At 39.1% G+C, this 16,548-nt stretch overlaps 1 protein-coding gene across 1 annotated transcript in view; it reads right to left on the bottom strand.

Moving 5' to 3' along the window:
• Positions 1–16,548, bottom strand: part of col11a1a (collagen, type XI, alpha 1a) — an 82,724-nt gene that overhangs the window by 22,229 nt on the left and 43,947 nt on the right. Inside the window, 11 exon segments of the mRNA XM_051940660.1 lie at positions 358–465; positions 944–997; positions 1,191–1,244; positions 1,745–1,852; positions 1,944–2,051; positions 4,383–4,436; positions 5,689–5,778; positions 9,198–9,305; positions 10,145–10,198; positions 13,075–13,128; positions 13,729–13,785. Of these exon segments, the coding sequence (XP_051796620.1) occupies positions 358–465; positions 944–997; positions 1,191–1,244; positions 1,745–1,852; positions 1,944–2,051; positions 4,383–4,436; positions 5,689–5,778; positions 9,198–9,305; positions 10,145–10,198; positions 13,075–13,128; positions 13,729–13,785 (849 nt within the window).

Genomic DNA, 16,548 nt, shown 5'->3' on the forward strand with positions numbered 1-16,548 from the left:
TTCCAATATTGTACAGAAAGTCTTAAGAACTAAATAAATGCTTAAATGAGTCTGGTTAAGACTGGTGAAAGTAAAAGGTGGTGTGCAATATGAATGAAAACCGTGTAAAGGTAGGCTCTGCTCTGGCTTCCATTTATCATTCATTTTCGCACACATGAAAGGTGCAGCCTAATTATGTATATATCTAACACATGTGAAAAAAAGTTCACAGCAGCAGTTTAATTATTTCCACAATAATGCACCTATAACACAACAAAAATGCACAACAAAGGGAGAAAGCCAATGTGTAAAATGTGTAAAGGACAACATGTTTGATGGTTCCTTTAATTTGCAATCACAGCTGATGATGGTACAAACCTGCAGACCGATGGGACCAGGGGGTCCGGGGAAACCTCTGGAACCTTCATCTCCCTTCTGTCCAAACATACCCTGCTGACCTCTGGGACCAGGCTCTCCATCGGCTCCCTGAGAAACAGCACATGCAGATTTTTACTGCTTTAATTTCTGCTCAGGTTTAATATATTCTCTGAATTACTGGTTATATTGCACTTGTTAAATTTTATGAATATTTTTACAACTTTCTGAAGCCCTGCTGAAGTGCAGCGCATTCATTATAAACTTTGCAATTTTCATATAAATATATGTAATACTTGCTGATACAACACCACGGAGACTGCGCTTAAAGGCAGAACGCTTTTCAATTTACTGTTTAAACATCTTGTGTCTGGTATTGCAAGTCTTTATCAGGAAAAGTAGTTTACTCGTAGAAATGTAAGCATGTGGAAACTTGGCGTGTTCAACTCTGAGTTTTCTGCATTGTCTCCTATAGGCTCTCTGGTTTCCACGTCAGCTACCTGTTCTCCTGTCAGTCTTTGTATCTCATTCGTGATGCTATAGCAATAACACATTCTTCGTACATTACATTTAGGGCAGTTGTACTTACAGCAGGACCTGGGGCGCCGATGGGACCTTGGAGACCAGCTGGGCCAGGAGGACCCTGGAAACAAACAAACAAAAACAATGTTGCTACCAAAATGCAACTCCCAAAATGTTTAAAGAAATTTTAAAGCACTCATGTAACATTTTACGTATTTAAGCTAAACACAGTTCATTCCATGTATGACATAAATAAACCCTTAAGAGAACGTTAACATGTGAATAATGTATTTTCATGCATTTTTATAACCCACCTGCTCTCCTTTGTCTGCTTTGCTTCCTTTCTGACCAGGCTCTCCAACCTCTCCCTGGAAAACAGAAACAGTCACTGCCTCAGAACGGTTCTGCTGCTTTTCTCAAAGTCAAAAATCATTGTAAATTCTCAGCTTAACACAAACAGCCATTATCTGCAGCTACAATCTTGCATGGATGCATAAATATGGAGATGCACATCCTTACAGTCTAGTTTATCAGACTGCAAACTCTTGTAGTGACATATGTTTCGCAGCTCAGAGAATGCCTGATAGTAACCCTAAGAGGCATTATAATTTTAGTAGCTGAAATGAGCAACAGTATTTCACATTTACACCCCTCTAATTGTGTTTCATGGCACATCGGGTTATGAAGACAGATAGGCAACAGTTAGGAAAGTAGAGATCCATATTTTTGCTGCAGATGGCGTGAGTGCAAATGTCAGGATTAAGATTGATTGGCACTGTGGTTCAGTCCCAAATGTATGCTTGGGAATGGAGACAGAGTTGCAGCTGGTACAACACAATGAGACGGCTGGTGAGTGCGGCTGACTGACCTTGTCCCCATCCTCACCAGGTGGTCCCTGGGGTCCAGCAGGTCCAGGCAGGCCGACGGGACCCTGGACACCATCACGACCAGCTGGACCTTGAGGCCCTTTCTCACCCTAGAGGAACAAAGACATTTGCTTTAATCATATTTTGAAAACTGAAGGTCAGAAAACAAGAAGCTTTAGGAGAGAAAACAAAATAAATTACAGGGGCTCCCTTCTCTCCAGCAGGACCTGGAGGACCCTGGGGGCCAGGTCTACCAGACAGGCCAATTGGACCAGCTGCACCAGCAGGACCTCTCTCACCAGGAGAACCCTGCAAGTATGAGAAGGATGGAGACATAAGTGCAAAATAAAAGGTGGCCAGGCTTCATGGTTTATTTTAGTATGTCATAGTTTTATTAGCCTGTCCATAAATATAACCTGAATACACTGAACAGCAAATATCACCATTAAGACATCGACAAAGCGCAGCCCTACAGAGTTCGGCTGCTAATGGATCAATACATGCATACAAAGGCAAGTACGTAAATCCTTTGAAAGAGGAAAACTGAGAAACCTGAAGAAGCAACACACAGTAACAGGTGCTTTTAGGTTGTAATAAAGCACTGCTGATTCTTAAAAGCAGTCTGCATTATCTGCTTCAGGGAGCTGAGGGTCTTGGTGGTTCTCTAAGGCCTGAGCAGCTCCCTCCAGGTGCTGAAAATGCATTTTTGAATGGAAAAGACTGGTGTAGTGTATCACTACTTAAATACAGGAACTCAGTGTTCACCTGAATCCATAAAGCATGATGGTAAATGACACACCGCTTTTTTTTTTTATACTGCTGCAATGAATCAGTTCTTTGTTTACCTGCATTCACACTGACTTTGCGTTCCCTCGACTACATGGTCTGACCAGAAAAATGCCACTAGAGAGCCCAAACACAAATTTGTATTTTTTGCTACCTGTTTTTTATTCAGTGAACTCCTCATGTAAACACTGTGATGTATCTTCTGTCACTTACAATGTGAAGCACGTTGGTATTTTTAGAAAAGGTGTATGTTTTAATGCACCATGATACATCATTCCTATCAGGGCCGTTTCATTCTGGTAAGAACAAAATTGAAGTGGAACACAAAAATGGTAATATTGAACAAGAAAAAGCCCCTAAAATCAATACAGATGGAATTATTCCTATCTGATTTTCTAATCTCGACTGACAAGCAAGTGACATTAGGTATGCAATGAATCTGTGTGCAGCCCATTTCTACTATCAGCATTGTGATCTCCAAGAAGACATGGAGAGCAGCTACTGGTAAATACACATTAATGGGGGGAGAGAGAACTGGCAAAAACACAATATTTCAATAATTTGGAATAAGTCGGACCTAGCTTTTGATTTTACTATGATTGTAAGGTTAAGACTGTATTTGAACATACAGAGTTTATGCATGGTAATATGCAAACAGTTAACAAAACTTTAGCTATAGGTTAACACAATTTTAATGTAATGTGCAAAGTTTGTAGCCTTTGGCAGAAAGTTATAAGCGTATTGATTTCCCAGGACTGGAATTACTGTGGTGGGGCCACATTGCTGCTCTATTTTTCTCAATTTGTGCAAAATATATGGAAACCTGACTTACTGCAATTAATAAAAAACTGGATCTAAAACTTTAACAATTATGTCCAGTGGACTATAAATATCCCTGAAGACAGTATCGGCCTTTTAAATGAGATGTCTATGGAACACAGCATGTTTTTTTTTTCCAGAAAAACGCTTTATATTGACACTTTCTAGCAATTTGTATTTTGTGGTTTAAGTGTTTTACAAAACTCTAAATGATTACAAAGGATAGGAAGTGTCTCTGTGACTGTCTGAGAAGAAAGCAAGAAGAAAAAGAGCAGTCAAAGTGAAAAGAAGCTCTAGGGCTGATGAGAGATGTGCAACAGCATCTCCCACAACGACTAGACATATGACTCACCATATAGATGCTCTCCTGGCTGTATGCTTTTGCTGTGTGTTTTTGTTTGTTTGAGTCTCTGTCTGTGTGCCAAGAGGCAATGGTGCAAATAGTCTTGTTACCCAGCTACCCTAGTGTATGATCAGATGAGAAGCTACTGCGTGTAGCATCACAGGATGAGAAGAAAACGACGGCACTTTCATTGGCAAAATAATACTAAATCACAGATCATATGACTATGTAATGAGCTCATATGTGTAACCCATGTACTGTATTCCCTTACTTCATCTCATTTTCTCTCATGTCTACAATAAATGCCACAGTGGCTGCAGTTCTTCTGTTGAGGTAGGCACTTAACTTCTGCATGCTGGACATCAGTAGAATGTGTCAGTGTGCATACATTTTTGAATGTGCAACAGTGTCTTTCTGAAAATGAATACTTCTAACCAAACTTAAACCCAGGGCAACGAGAGTTGAAACAAATAAAATAATGTATCATTCTTTCATTAGCTTGACAGAAACAGCCCTCTGGTATTTGCCATATGCTGGCCTCAGTAGAACAATAATTATTTTGGACAAGCCTTCACACTAATGAATAGCAATAACAAATAAAATATAGAACTATCCAGTACAGAGAACAAAGAAACTTTGCTTTCAAGTTCCCTTCCCAAACGTGTTTTATTCTCAGCTAACCGCATACTTACAACAGGACCAGGTGGACCTTGGGGCCCCTCTCCTCCTTTTAGACCTGCAGGGCCCTGAGGAAAAGAGGGGAAAACACATGAGAAATTACCTGACATAGCAGATAAGCTCTTTGGAACCTCACATCAGTCGGAGTGTACAATTTACAGCCCAGTGTTTCAACACCAGCATCATTATATGCCAATCCAGCCAAGACTGTCTGCCTTCATTTAGCGGTTTGTCGCTTGAGCGAGACGATGCGAGAAATGTGCTTTGAGTGCATTTAACCTCCGAGCACAGCCGCAAGAAATACCATTGCTATTGACATTTTTATTCTGATATTCTCCCAACATGAAACAGAGGCTAAAAATAAAGTATGCGAGGTAAAATCCAACATTCATAATAAATAACTCAGTCACAACAGATAAGACGTCTAAAAAAAGACATCACTCCCTTCATAAATGTGCTCTTGTGGATACTAGGGATTCTTTTCCACGCATATAGTTGCATAAGAACAACACTCCATGTGCATGTGGGCGTATGCAATTTTCTCTATCTTGTTCTCCATATGCAAGCTTGAGAATTTGGTTTTGCACACGAAGGATTGTGCATAATATGATGCATGCATGTGTGCTTTCTTGCATGTTCATCAGTATTCAACATGTGTGTGTGTGTGCAGCTCCCTCGTGGGCCACAAAAGAGCAGCATGGGTAATGAGCTTCTGCTGGCTCTGGCTGTGTGCTGGAGTAAATTACAATGGCAGAAAACAATCAGTGGTGTTGCTGTCCTGAAGAATCTGACTGACCTTGAGGATTGAGGAGGCACAATACTTCCTCTCCCTACAGTGCATCCATTCTCAGCCACACCGGCCTAATTGCTAACATTTCTAACGTAATAATTTATTAAGTAAATAATGCATACAGAAACAAACAAATAACTTTGCTGCCCCCAAAATCCCTGGCAGTGAAATATGAAAAACAATTCAAGTCCTTGAGTAGAACGGGGAAAAGATTTTACAAATGAACCCCCAACCAACAATTGCTAAATTCTGTGATAGAAGCCCATGAATCATTGCGGCGGTTAAAACAATGGTGCCAGTAGCGGTGGAGCGATGCAGAGGCTCGCCTGTTAATTTGTAAGATGTCGCTTCAGATTTCCTCCACACCGGATTGATTGCTAGGAGTGAATTCCAGGGCTGGTGTCTCTAATGAAGTGAGTAGCTCGAGATAGAAGCTGCTTCATTTGTTCTGTAGCGAAGTTCTGTCACTTTCCACTAGCAAACATGTGTAAAGGAAAACTATGATGGATAGATGCAGGTGGAGCTCTTACCGTGGCACCAGGTAGACCTCTCTCTCCAGGGAAGCCACGGAGGCCAGGGGGACCGTCTTTACCAGTGGATCCCTGGGGTCCAGGATCTCCCTATACACACAATGACAGTTTTATGAGATATTGTGGGTAAAATTACTACTAAAACTGCAAAACTGAAATAAATTTATTAAAGCTGTGTTTTTACTTTATTTCATGGGTGTTTGTATTTAAAATGCATTAAAAATATTTATACTGCAGAGGAACAGGCCAGACTCTCAAACAGGGTCCACTTTGAGATTCAAGTCTTGAAAACATCTTTCAAGGACCAATTAAGTAAGACAAGATACACATGAGATAAGAATACTGGTAATAGGAGACCAAAGCAAAAAATAGCTAGTCATGATATGAAAATTATAGGGGTGCTTTCATCCAGTCAGGTGACAGAGGCTGTGTGACTGAAGGACTGAAAAGGACACATACAAGCAAAATGTGAACTTAGCCGAATGAAAATAACCAAAGAAAAAGACTATAATATATCGTCTCAAACCTATATATTCATGAAACATCTTTATAGTAAAGCAGGCTCAGTCTTTCAGCGACACATTCGGCTTTCGCAACAGCAAACTGAGAGCTTAAACTGACTACATGACTTTTCTTATATTTATATCGAAAAGTGAGTTATCCACAGGCACAACTTCTAATGCAATTTTACAGCCTGGAAGTGATGAATCAAGTTTGGCATGGGGTTAGTATTGGTTTGGAAATGCAAAGCACATGACTGCAAAATCCTGTATTTGAGAACTGCGCCGCACTTAGATTTGTGTAAATCAAAACTTTAGAATCAGAACCACTTTAACTACTTTACTTCACAACTGCCTTCTCTCAGCCCTCTGGTGAAATGAGTTCATGCAGGTAATATGCTTAGGTGTTTATGTATGAAACCGAAGAACTCCACTACACTGTTTGCAGCTAAGCAAGGACAGGACAAAATCACCAGACAGCAAGTGAATACATATTGATAATCTGCCATTAGCTGCAATTTATTTGAAGCATAATTGTTTTCTGAGGATTTATTATGACTGTCACCACACAGTCAATAAATAAGCACCAATTATAATCAAAACCAGTGCAGTATTTCTTTCATAGTCTTTCACATAGTCAGAATACGAAATTTGAAAACATTATTGGAGACATTTTTTGCTGAAAAGGTCAAATAATAATGTTAAACAACGTACTGATGGAAGGACAAATAATTATACAATTAAGCTGTTGCCAAACGAGGTTTCAACCTTTACAAAACATTTTAATTCAATGGTAGGCTTTGTTTCCGTTTATGCAGGGGGTTTTGCAAATGTCAGCAACAATAGTGTAGTCCAGAATTAACCCATGAGGTGCTTTCTTAGAGAATTATGAAAGAGGATATGGGATGGAAACCATGCCTCAGAGAGGTTATGAGGTTGTGGAACCACATGATTCAGTTTGCCAATGACAAAACTAAGCAAAAAGATCTTTAACTTTGATCGTACAAAATGCTATTCTTGTTTGAGTAAAGTTGCTGCGATATTTTTCACTTCTGATTTGAATGTTATTGATAGAATAACTTGCAGTGCAACATCCAAACACTCAGTCACATATTTTTAAAGATCTGTAAAGGTCAGTAGAAGGAGGACATTTGTAAGAAGCCAAAGTGAAAATTTCATTTAAATAAAAGATTATTACAGTAAGGAATAACATTTATAGAGTTCAGAGGAAGCAGAGGTCCCAGTGTGCTCAGTTAAGAACTGACTGAGAATTGAGGGAGGCAGATGTTAAGGTATTCTAGCAGAGTCGTACTCATGTGTTGCTGTGATCCTGTTGTTAAAAAGCAATTTTATTTTGTATTTCATTGCCCTTTGTACAGTGCTTTGCTTTGTTAAGATTCAGTTGAAGAATCCTTTGTTGTTTTAGTTGTCTCATGCTAATATGTTGACTTTGTTTTATTGTGGAGACATTTGTTCTGGTGAGATTTAATCACTCAAGATGCCTTGAAGCACAGACGGAGGACACTATTCAATATAACAGAGCTTTTCTGTCTTGAAAATTGAATGTTTTGAAATATATTCTACTTAGAACTTGCAAAACTGTATAATATGATCCGCCATATGTCCATCCAGGTACTGTAAGGCCAATGCGGGGATGCAAGAACAGTGCAGGACATTCAAATTAACAAAAAATCAAATCAGGTGTGACACGACACAACAAATAAAACATTTAGACAGGGATTTCTTCTTGATTGAAATGAGTAGCCCGGAGTATGTGCTGCAAGGAAGCAGGGGGGAAATGAAGAAGAAAAAACTGTTCTTCTGCAGCTTTATGCACGCTCTTAACCCGTCATAACACTCACATTGACACCTAACTAACTTTAGGTATCAGTTTTTTTGTATTCTATATAGAAAAAAGGAATAGTACCAATATTTGAGGGGCCACTTCATTTCCCTCCTAGTGGATTTTATACACCACATTTCTAAAACAAGGACATTTGACTTCAGGAAAAGTTACTTCTGGGTTTGTTCTCTGTTCTTTTGTATTGGCAGTCTGACTTTATCTGCAAACAGGGAGGCACAGAAGAGTGGGCTTGAGAGGTGTAAGAGGATTTGGGCTCTGCTGCCAAGACCTCCAAAAAGTGTCCCTGGCATACTGATGCACAGGGCTGAGCGGAGTAGGGAAGAAAGTGGGTTTGTGAGTGGCGGAGGGTTTTGGAGTTAGCCGATGGACTTGATTAAACTGTCTGTTTGGGGAAGACAGGGAGAAAATGAAAGGAGAAGACATGGGGGGTGTTTGAGGGAGGGGATGGGGAGGAGGAGATGCTGAGTAGTGCTAGGAATCAGGGGGTTAGTCTGGAGCAGCACATACTTCTCCAAAATGGCTGCTGTCTGCTCCTAATGGGCACTCAATTGCCCGGCAGGGAGGGCTGTGGAGAGAATGCAACCAGACACTCCCCAAATCTCAGATACTGTATCGTCGGCAGTCACTTGCTGGAATCTTCTACAGTACAGAGTAATGGGGAGAATCTGGCGATGGCTGGGGTGTACTTCAGGGTGAATTTATTGTTCCAGACTTATTTCTACAGTCTTATTTAAGCAATCCAGTAGTCTGTTTAGCTTTACGTGCCCTCAAGAAACTGCTTGTGAATGCAGCCGGCTCAATCTGCAAAATCAAATCATGTAGGATAATTGCAACTGCATAAGTTCAATTTGCAGCCCATGTGTATACTTTTGATGATTCCATCAACCTTCCTGGAATCCTCTCTTCAGCATAATTAATGCAATGCTAATACAGAGCATGAGAAAAGTAGAGTCCACTTATTTTGAACAGGTTACTGCATATATCTGTTACCCTCTAAAGAAGACAGGGGGAGCTATGGGGCTATTTCAACAGTAGTATTTTTTGCTGCTACACAAAAATGAATCAGCACTTATCTGAGAAGAAGGGTTAACAGGAACACTTTGTAGCTATTTTCTCCCCTGCAGTAGATTACACTCGACACATACCTTGGCTCCCTCCTTGCCAGCAGCACCTGGAAGACCCTGCTCTCCGGGTGGGCCGGGAGGTCCAGGGTGGCCTCTCTCACCAACGGGACCAGTTTCTCCTGTAGGTCCCTAAAATGTCATCAGACATTTGAATATTATTTACAATTTGTCGCAGCAAAAATACAAAATGCCTTATTTATTAAAGTGTGTTAAATAGTAATTAAAGGTCTGTTTCAGACGTCCTTAGCTTAACTGGCTTGCTTCAAAAGTAAAAAAGCTCATTCTGCACTATAAAACCTCAAATGCATGATTTTATCTATTTTAATATGGTTAGTGCATTTGTGTATTGTATCACATTCTTGTGTTTTAATTGTGTGACTGTCTTTTTGCTATGCCACTTTGGTTGTTGTCATTTGTGTTATTACATTATTACATTTGTACATGTGTAGCATCTTTAACTGAAATTTCCTTCAAATGACACCAGTACTTCAACAGACACAAGTCACTGCGTGCTTAAAATCCAGTTAAAGAATAATCTAGTTCAATGTTAATGTTGTAAACTTTGTCGTCACAATCACCCATATTGTAAATTTACTATGCAGCTCTTTTCTGGACACTCAACATCAAATGTCTTTCCAACCTCACTGCACTTCCACAACTCTCCTCCAAGAGTCCAAGGACTGAAGCTACTATGTGGCATTCAATTCCTTCAAGCTGATTCGTGATTTGTGGGACTGGGCTATATAAATAAAATTCACCAACTTGAGATTTTTTAGTTGCCTACAGCATTTTCTTTCTAAAAAGATACCCATTATTTAAGATTTTGGTCCACAATACTGCTGAGACATTCCTAGCTTCACTGTTCCATAATTTATACATTTTGTGTAATCTATCAGATGGCTAGGTTACTAGTGCTCTGCTGTTGTTCATAAATAATACATTTATTCTTTAGAGTACTTTTCTCTTACCTGAGGTCCAACAACACCTCCCGGGCCCGGTGGACCAGTTTTTCCTTGGAAACCCTGAAAAAAGATTATAAAACCTTATTTAAACGGTTTACAACAACAATGGAAACACACAGCTCATCTATTAAAACCCAAGCAAACAAACCCGAGTGATTTCACTTGAGCTGATAAGAAGGGATTTATGTTTCGGCTTGGCATTTTCCTGATGTAGAAACGAGGGCTTTTAAGGTTCTATTCACAATCAAGAATAGTTTATATTAGAGTACTGCACTGGCTAGTTAATAACTGTGGGGGAATGTACATTTTCTGATACACTGCATACACAGAGCTCAGTATCAATGAGATGTTAAGATTACAAGATAGAGAAAGAAAGAAGAAAAAACAGAGGAAGACAAACTCTTATTTTATAATACACTATCATAAACATTCCAATGAATTTTGTTGACACTGACACATCCATTATTATTCTTTGTTTTTATCATTGGTTTGAGGTTTGTAAAGTTCAGTGCAAATCTTTGATTGCCACATTGTCAAAGTTTTAAAGAATCCTGACTCTACCATGGTGACAGCGTTGCTCTATGTCTGCTGAGTGTGTACTGTATGTAGACATATGCAAGCCATCACATTAGCCAGCTTCACCTTGGTATGATGCCTGCTCCATAACTACCGCATGTAGCTTTAAATGTAAGGGTCTGTGTTGTCTGGGAGGGTACAGACGAGTTAGCTGTAGTAAACTTGTTGCATTAAGTTTACATTCAGCGTGTGTACTGATGTTGATTTGCATTGCAGTACTCCCTATGGACATGCTTAACCAGACTTAAAAGGCAGAACAGGACAAGCCAAGAATAGATTTAAGTTCAAAATCCTGAGCATTGACTCCCAACAGTGCAGCACAAATCAGAAGTTCTGTCTTCCGGGAGAGGAACAATCCAATCTGCATTGGCTTGAGTCCTCCTCCAAATGCTCCACAGCATATAACTCAAATATTAACCCAATGTTGAAGATTACAAATCAGCTATTCAGCTAATTAATGCAGCAGGAGCATAAAGCCAAAGAATGACTGGCATCCTTAACACAGATTTCATATCTACTTGGGATATGTCTTCCAATTTTATCTGAGCTGCCAAATACTGTTTTACTTCCAGACATCCTGTTTTAAAATGGAATGATGAGTGAAAATGGCAAAACTCTATTAAGTTGACATTTATGAAGAGTAGTTAGATGGAAGCAAACATGTTCTACTCCAGGAACGGAGTGTTGGGTGTGAAATTTTATATTTTCATTTGATCTTTGCATCCCTGAGTGTTCAAACTTCATCCATGACAATTTTTCACTGAGGTATTAAAATGGTTCCTCATTTGATTTGCAACTTATCATGGAAGAAAAACAAAGTTTCTAATCCAAGCTCTTATAAGGCCGATCCTGTCCGACTTATGACTTCAGGCTTATTGATCACTATGCGTTGTGATTTATGGTGATGTATTATTCAACGGGAGCCCTCAGGCCGCGCTGTTGCAGCACCGGCCCTGACTCAGAGACACTGGCTCAAATCTTTATTTGCACTTCCTCAAATGCAACTTGTGTTGCTGGGGCTGGGCGCCTATGAGCATCTTTATTGCTGTGATCCATTCTCATATTGGATGCTTGTGGAGCCTGTTCGTCAGCACATAAATCTGCAGCCATAAACACCTTAATGAAGACTCTATCGTTGTCGCTTGAATCTCGGCAAAGGCAGGGAGGCACTCGTGTGTGCTGTATTACGTTATCTGTAGGAAAGAGGCAGGCGGAAAGGGAAGCTTTAATGACAGAGACGATGATCTGTCAAGCTTTTAGTAGAATTTATTGCCCTCTGAGCCTCGTCAAACCGAGGTGCACTGTTGCATACCAAGAACTGGGGAATCGAAGTTGAGAGCAGGTTATTTGCAACAAGGTGTGATCAAATCAAACTTTGATTTGTTTTTTTGTTGTTGTGAGGTAAATCTTACATCTCGTGGGATACCCTCTCTATGCATCAGTGCATCTTCGGTTCAGATTTAGTACAGCTATTACTCATTAAGTCTGCATTAAACATGAATAAAAAACTATATAAACCACTGCTCAGTGATGCGACAAATTTTCTATGGTTTAGTTTCCCTCAGTTATTCTTGTTTTAGTAGTCAGTGCTGCACAAGGACACCTTATTGCAGCAGGACAATCTAAGTTTAGCATCCTTTCATTGGATATTTGCAAACATGCCAATGTAACAAGGGAGAAGCTCCGCCAGAAGAGGATGGTTCCCCAGCTTGCCGGTGTCCAAGTCTATGAGACAGGAATCTGAGCCATCTGGATTTAGTCGGTCAGAATGCGTGTGTGTGTGTGTGTGTGTGTGTGTGTGTGTGTGTGTGTGTGTGTGTGTGTGTGTGTGTGTGTGTGTGTGTGTGTGTGTGTGTGTGTGTGAGAACGGAAAAGAGACTGGCTATAGGCTCAGACAATGTTCACAAGGGCTTTGTCTTTTAGAGTTTTGCTTTACGAGATATGTCGGCCCATTTGGCATCCCATGGAGATGTTTTATCAATGATTGTTATCCCCTGTATATAAGAGCTACAGAGATAAGATATGAAGGGAGGGGAGGGGGGATTCAATTGAAGTGCAGCTTACTGAACGGGAGGATCAGATCTGTCTTACAATTGAGAAACAATTTAATGAATGAAAGCTAAAAAGATCTCATGGGCAACTAAATAGTAGTGGAAAGACAGATTACCAAGCATTAACACACAATTCTTGCTGTATTAAAAGAAGAACAGACTGTCAAAATCCAGAAAAAAATTGAAAGTCAAATTGAGTTTTCTGCTGGATGTGAGGTCTTATGTTGCAATACTAAGCAAAACTGAGTCTAAACAGAGCTACACAGCTGACTGACAGCTCAAACAGGATATTGCATCTTCAAGACTCACCGTCTCTCCACGCTGGCCAGGGTGTCCAGGCAGCCCATCTTTTCCAGGTGGTCCCTGTTAGGTAGAAATCTGATGTGAATAACAACACTACGAAATTTGTCCTATTGCTTGAAAAAAAAGTATCTTTGTCAAAGTATTGATGTTTTATTATTGAGCAAATGCTTTGCAAGCACGATACACCATCTAAACATAATATTCAGAAAGGAAAAGTCATAGTTATAGAACTGGAACACTAATGAAAAAATAACAGTTTTTTGGCGTTTTTTTCGTGAAAGGAACAACATCACTGGCTGAGGGCTAAGAGCCAGCTATGAATCTAACTGGAATCAATAGGTGGAAATTACCACTTGTCTCCTGCCTAGACTGGGGAGTGAGAAAATGGGTTCTGCTTCAATAACAGTTAGACTAATGATCTCTGCACAGAATTAGGGATATTGCTATGTATTACTGCACCCCATGAATTCCTCAAATTGAATCAATTGTGACTTATGTTTGCAAACTAGGCTAATTTGCTATTGATACAGGAGCGAGAGGAAAGGAAGTACGAGTTGGAGAAGAACCTTGAGAAGTACCTGCAAGCATCTAGTCTTAGTATAGTTTTGCTCTGAGCTGTCGGGAGCCAACAGTGCCTGCAGGGAGTGGGAGAGGAAATACTTACAGGGGGCCCTTTGGTCCAGGGAAGCCCACTGGTCCCTGAGGTCCTTGAGGTCCCTGCAATCAACAAACAGACATTCTGACTGATGAGAGATACAAAAAGAAGAGTTTTGACTCAGTTTACTGCATTTACACAAAAGAGAGCCAAACCAAAACGGCAACAAGTTTTAAAGATGGAAGAATGTCGCGTGTACATCGTGACTAATTCCAAAGAAGCATGAGACAGCAAATTACATCTATCAGCCTAAAAGCCAAAATGTGTAAAAAATGGTTTTGTAGCCAAAGCAAAAAGTAGTGAATAGAGATTTAGAAGGTCTCTCTGACTTTTAATTTGCTATAATATAGTGGCCCAAATATCTCACATTATTATCTCAGCTTGACTGCTAATATTTTTTTGAAAGGGAACATTCCTGGCATTAAATACTTATGAAGAAAAATCACAAGTAAGTGAGCAACTGCTTGGTAAAATAAGGTCAACTCATTTTGAAAGTTAGTTCCGATCAAATTATTCTTGTTAAATCCAGCAGTCAAATCACAGAGAAATGATAGTAATAATTCCATATAAGTCAGACAATAGAGTCTTCATTTATCGTTCATTCACTTCTTTTTCCCTATTGTCTGATATTAAACAATTCAACATTATTCTACTAGTATTAAACTATATTATATGGTAACATATTGTTTCCTAAACTGTACAACATTAAGTCTGTTGATCAGTTAGCAAAAGTGATTGTGACATTACGGTCTGGAAACAGAAAACTGAATTTTAATAAATATCAAACTATGTATTACACTCCTGTACTAAATTGCACACACTGTATATTCGATCGGTATACTGATATGGTGAGAGCAGCAGAAATATAGGCTGTGTGTGAAAAATGAGACAAAAGAAGAGTGGGAAGTGGGACCCATATCAGCAAATAATGAATAAAAAATGTGGTGAGAGTCTGAAATGAAAAGAAAAAGAGGTCACTTTGCAACTTACAGAGTGTTACTGTTAGAGGTACTCATTTTGAAGAGTTGCGTGTTGAAGTGTGTACAGTAAAATATGTTGATGATGTGAGCACTTTTTGCAAGTTTGCAAGCATATTGTTGAGGTAAGAAGCGTTTTGTGCTTCGATGGATGAATATAAATCACACATAAAATATCTGATGCAAATTTAATAGACTTGATCTTCTGCTGTCTAATGTAAACTTCAAAGTGGACTTGATGATCTAAACTCATCTTTGAATCACAATCATTCATCACATTTGAGTTAACTTGGGTTTTTATTTTCCACACAGCATAATAAGGGCAGCAGAAGCTCTTAGAAATACAGAGTTCATGACAGTATAGTTTGACCAGCTGAAATATTACCTCTGAACCTCAGAACTGAACTTTAATCATTAGGAATCACACAGTTCAAAGGTTCTTAGCTGCCGAATAACAATATGAAAACTGCTTTCTGCAGGAAGCCCTGAAGGACTGACTGAAGGCATTGTAGTCAATACTCAGCATCTGATAGAGAAGACATGGTCTTTAAACTTAATCTCTGATATTCAATTTGAAAATGAAAAAGCTTTAGTTCGAAGATGTTTTTAGGTCAAAATTATATCATACAGATTTTAAACTAAATTTAGGAGGAGCCACCCAAGCACTAAATATTACTTCTTTACAAGTGACTACTAGTAAAAGTTATGACCTTAAACTTTGTTAAATTAAGACATGCTTCACACTGGCCTTTGACAATAGAAACACTGAATGGAACTACTTTAATGAGGCCCAACTGTGTCAGTGGACCTGATTAAGGAGCTCATGCTGAAAGAAACAAGTGTCTGTACAGAACCTGGTAACACTCCAGCACTTTTGTTGTTGACTTCATCTGACAGAGGGTTGTAATACAGACAATTTCTCCTCCTGTAGTGTTAGGTAAAAGCTAATTCAAACAGATCATCTGCTGCAGAACACACGTAACATTTGAAGCCTTTCTTTTTTAGTGTTTTTTGTGTTTCTCATTCCACTGTTACCCAACAAAATTAAATTGTGCCACTGGAAATCCAACAAAAACGAATACAAATTTTGAAATGAAATGTTATTGCTGGACTTGTTTTGTCCAGATTGTGAACTTTCTGACAGAGTTAGATACCTAAGGCTAAAAATCTAGATTTTGTACTCTGGTGCACTTTAAAATGTTGCAAAAGCAAAACTGTACTTTACTACAAGACTGGGAACCAATTGGAAGTGATATAAAAAACAGAAATGCTGCCGTTTGTGGAAACAGGAACACAGCATAAAAACAAAACCCCAAATGACAGCAACATGGAAGCTATTACAACATTATGGTGTGCTGCCTAAATTGCCCTAAGCGTTAAGCCTATTAACTTGTTTTGGTACAAGGAAATCTTCATAGAACAAAGAATCTTTTCATGGTCATGGCATGGAGTACACAAACACAAGTTAAATAAAAGGCTTTTGTCAAAACAGGTTGATTCTAAATGACTCTTTAAATTAAGGAGTCGATTGCTTCTTAATTGTTTCCAGTTAACATTTACTCATCTTCTTTCTGGGAAACTGCTCTCTATGTAAAACACTGACATCTTATTTCTCTGTAAAAAAAAAATCCTGCAGAACAAAAAATATATATACAGGTCATGTTTGTTTCTACTTATCTTACCATCAAGCTTACAATTCTGAAGGTTTTCATCCACTTTGACAAGCCAATGATGTCTAAATTTTAGATTAAACACTCGATTAAAGTGCCTTAGTCTATTGCCATCATAGTGGAGGGAGCACATTTTTAATGTGAGGACAGTGTTGAAAAATTGATGAAAAGATCTAAC

This window comes from Acanthochromis polyacanthus, chromosome 20, assembly GCF_021347895.1.
Source record: "Acanthochromis polyacanthus isolate Apoly-LR-REF ecotype Palm Island chromosome 20, KAUST_Apoly_ChrSc, whole genome shotgun sequence".
In the NCBI taxonomy this organism is placed as follows: Eukaryota; Metazoa; Chordata; class Actinopteri; family Pomacentridae; genus Acanthochromis; species Acanthochromis polyacanthus.